The sequence below is a fragment of the Triticum urartu genome, chromosome 5A (genome assembly GCF_056163025.1).
Source record: "Triticum urartu cultivar PI428250 chromosome 5A, HENAU_Tu73, whole genome shotgun sequence".
NCBI lineage: Eukaryota > Viridiplantae > Streptophyta > Magnoliopsida > Poales > Poaceae > Triticum > Triticum urartu.
In genome coordinates, this window is record NC_141877.1 from 670328446 (window position 1) to 670332940 (window position 4495).

Sequence of the window (4495 nt, forward strand, 5' to 3'; positions counted from 1 at the left end):
CATTCTTATGGATCAACATATTTGATATCATATGATTCATATTTGTTGATAATTTCAGATATATGGGTACCCCAAGCTGTTAAGTGATTCTTCCTTCCTTGATTTAGCTAACAGTACGTTGTGAAATACCTTCGTAGCCACAATGAGAAACAAGATGTAGCCGCCAACACGTGGCAAGCTTAAAAACGTTACCGCGCTTTTGTAACTGGCAAAGGAAAGAAGAGGTGGCCACGATGAGAAACATGAAGTAGCAGCCAACGCATGTGAAGAGCTGTGGATCTGATCATGCTTCGTACAATATATACAAGCTGGCACATCACGGATCGAGTTAACATAACCTGAACACCCGCACAAAAATAAATAAAAAGACAACCTGAACAAAATTTTATTCCACGTACATATACCCGTTTACAAATACTTGAATCATGCACTTAGATACCATAACGGGGAATGACTAACTGAAGCATGCATGCACTTGCGAGGGAGCCCATGCATGCACGCGACTGACATATACTACCATATTGTAATTGCGAGAAAATATATAGGTGCATGCGGATACGAGAAAATATTGTAAGTACGAGTACGACGACGACGATGATGCGATGCAGGTAAAAAATGCATGGTTTGTGATGGATGGATCAGCTAGGGCAGGTGAAGTCGGCGGGGCAGGTCTTGCCGCACTGGTTGAGGAGGAGCACGAGGTCGACGGGCACATTGAGCTTGATGCCGAGGACGTTGGCCTTGATGGCAGTGCAGAGACACACGGCGGCGTCTAGGTCGGCGAGGCCGCTCAGAAGCGGGCAGCACTGCTCGTCCGTCGGCACGCCGAGGTTGAGCTTCAGCAGGTTCAGCACGTTGGCGCAAACCTTCAGCTTCAGAGTGTCGATTGAGCAGGTGCCGCCCCCGCCGCTGGGGGAAGGCGGAGACGGCACGGGAGCTGGCGGTGGAACGGCAATCGATGGGCTTGGGACAGGGACGGGCGGTGTGTTGCCGCACGACCCGCAGCCATGCACTGCCACGAGGAGGACCAGATTCATGGCGAGGAAGAGGGCGAGCTTGGAGGGCGCCATTGCTATGTGGATAACGCTAGTAGCTAGCTAGAGCGTACTGGGCTACTGGCTTGTGGCTGAGCGCTAGGTGGGCTTTGCTAGCTTGGGATGCTTTTCCTGGGTTGCTTGGGGTGGTATTTATAGCCATATAGGCCGGGGTGTAGCACGCAAGTGCAAGTGCAAGTGCATCGTCTTCATGTCATGATCAATCGAGTTTGACTCTTGCCGTAATTTGCAAACATTATTTGCCACCACTAGTGCTGCTGCTGCTACTACTAGTACAATTGTAGGATATTACGTGCGTGCCATCATTGGGATGCTTAACACCAGTGGCGGAGCTTTGTGGAGAGCAACCTGGGCCATCGCCCCCCAGCCCATGAGAAAGTTAGCAAATATCTTCTAGTATTCAGCCCATATGCCCAGTTAAAATCAGACTAAAAGCATGTTTCTTGCCCCTCCAGCCCATTTGCCCCTCCACAAATTCGGCCCAAGCTCCGCCACTGCTTAACACGTTAACTAATTTCGAAGTACTCCTATATGCATGCATGTATGTTTGATGGGTTCACAAAGTCGACAATAATCTAGACACGAGACATGATATTCTAGCCTGCACGGGATGTCCTGTATATGGATCCACCATCCACCATTGCTTTGAAATCCGTGTTATGTGTTTCCTGGTTTTGACAACTTGTCTTGTTTCAGCGTGGTATGTTAGGTTTTCCTCTCATTTTAATGTGTACACCATAATGTTTCATTGTGCAGTAAACTCAGATCCAAAATTAGTGTACCCTTATTTGTTGGTACACAACGAAACATGGTGACACACTTTGAAACAATAATAAAAATAAATTGTGAAACAAGATAAGTTTTGACAACATAAAAAATATTACAATCTCGAAGCAACACATGAACGATGGATAGAAAATCATTCTCCTAGAAGACACATATGACAATCGAAATATATCTGGCAGCGCTACCAGCTGGAATAACCTGATCTTGAGGTTCACTAGAGACAAATATATGAGATTATTATGTCGGTATTGATTCCTTGTGGCCATGCACAATTGCACATGCATGTTACTACCAGCGCAGGAGATGTCTACTATACGTTTCATATTGGTTATTATACTGGCTCGTTGGCATGTATGGACACGTACGCTACAGCTAGCAGTTTAATTATTAGTTGATCGGGCCCCAGTGGGCAGAGGTTGCGCTGACAAATAATTCTAATAATGACAAAGGAATTACACTATTATAGCTAGCTTACATTAGTCTCGTCATAGAGCTAGGCTGCCGTGTGAACAAGGGCATGCGAAGAAATTGATTACTGTCTATTTTTGTTGTATAAAATTTATTTATAGTTCAGTCTTTTTTTTACAATCCTTGGATCAACACCTACATTTACGTACATTCTTGCCACATTGCGCACTTTGAGTACTAAAACTTTATGTCACTCTTTAATTCAAATGAAGCATGTGCACATTGAGTTGGCAATAGTGTGTAATTTTAGGTAATGAAGATTTAAAATGCTTTAGGGCACTGAGATTTGGTAAATATGAAAATATATTCATTTCATATGCGGACAAATTGTATGCCGCTGTTGAGCTTCTAGCCCCGCAAAAAAAAAGAAGTCAATGAATATAGTATCTGTTGTTTGCAAAGACACACACTACTATTAATCTATAGAAAACAAAGTAACTACTACTCCCTCCGTTCCTAAATATATGACGTTTTGGTAGTTCAATCAGTCTAGCTTTATTTTTTTATGCACTGGATTTGTATCTAACAACTAATTGTGTATGGAAGGATGAGTGAGTCATCCTATTTGACATTTTTTTTTGCAAAGAATAGTGAGCATTTTCGCCTCAACAGGTCCTTAATTGGCCAGTCACAGGAACTAACCATCTACTATTGTTTTTTAATTCTAATAAACAATGTTCCTTATGTAATAGATTTGAGAAACAAATGTTAATGCGATTTTAAAAGATGCATAATCATATATTTTGGAATCATTGAAAATGATCATGTATCTCAATATAAAAATTCATATATTTGAAATAAGTGCTCATGTCATGTTTAAATCATTTTTTGATATATGATAACATGTTTTTCAAGAAGAGTTATACATGCACGTCTGAATAAATATTCATATGGTTTACAAGCAAAACATTAAAAAGGCGAGGAAAAAAAGAGAAACATAAAAAACTCACAAAGAAATAAGCAAAATATAGAAAAATAAAAGGTTAAATTGGAAAACATCACACAAAAGGGAAACCCCAAAAGGAGTTTGGTAAGGCAACCAAGAATAATAAAATAGGAATTTTCCATTATGCGGGGGTGATTCTTGAAGACTTTTATCCTGTTTGTTTCGATCACCCCTTGGGGCGCATTCTAATCTTCTTCTAGTGATAGACTAGATTTTTAATAATATTTTTTCTCTGTTTGCAGTTGTAGGAATTATATATAGTACCAAAATAACAAAGATCGCAGAGTAGGGATTACGATGACGAATTCTTGATGTGCATGCATCCAAGTATGAGTACCACCATAAGCTGCAATATTATTTTGTAGGTAACTAATAATCATGAAGGCCCAAAAAAATATCAGCCCACATCATCTAAAACCCTCCCGCCTGCTCATCTCAACCCAAACTCACTTTACTTGAAATAGGATTTCACCCCACTTTATGTATAACACAACCACCACGTCCAAACAAGTGGTTCAAGTACAAGAAAGTTAATAAGAGGTTTGCTGGGGCAACATCAGAAACATACCCAATTACCCAAATGCAAAAGAAAACGCGATTCATGACTCCACAAAGTCAAATGATCAAGGACTAGCTAGGGGGTTAATCAAGTTGGTGGCCTGCTCCCAGAAGATAATCAATTATGCCACCTAGCCAGTATCTCTCCCACTGCCTACAAAGCAGGTGCCACTGCTGCAAGAAAGCCTAAATTTTAAACACGGAGTAAGAAGTGTGTTGCAGAAAAACCCACTCCATAAACAACTTGTTACGTGTAGTTCATGGGGTTTAGGTCATCACTGTGAACACTGAGAAAAATAGGTGTCTCCTCCTACAGATATGGTTGGCCTGAGCCTCCATGACCTCATCCAAGTTCAGGGCCTCCCACTCAGGTCTCAGAGCCTCATAGACAAAGCTCCGCAAGAAGCGGGAATCGAGACGGGAAAAGAACATGTTTGTGTGAAACACATGACCACAAAGGCCAACGGCCGACCCATGCTAGTTCGCAACCTCCGTACTCGAGGGGAGGCTATCACGGAGAAGCTGCCAACCAAAGATTTTAATATTAAGATGCAAAGAAGCATTCACAAAGGTGTGGTATGACAACCCAACAGATCTCTGCGGGGGTAGGTGCTAAGTCACAACGTTCGGGGACTCCAAAAATGAAGGAGGAAAGACCGCCCTTAACTCGCCACATGCCAAG

At 42.1% G+C, this 4495-nt stretch overlaps 1 protein-coding gene across 1 annotated transcript; it reads right to left on the reverse strand.

The window, feature by feature from the left end:
* Positions 1 to 361: 361 nt before the first annotated feature.
* On the reverse strand, positions 362 to 1153 carry LOC125506473 (cortical cell-delineating protein-like). Its single transcript, XM_048671280.2, has one exon. The coding sequence runs from the start codon at positions 1068 to 1070 to the stop codon at positions 639 to 641; it is 432 nt and encodes a 143-aa protein (XP_048527237.2). The 5' UTR covers positions 1071 to 1153; the 3' UTR covers positions 362 to 638.
* Positions 1154 to 4495: the final 3342 nt, after the last annotated feature.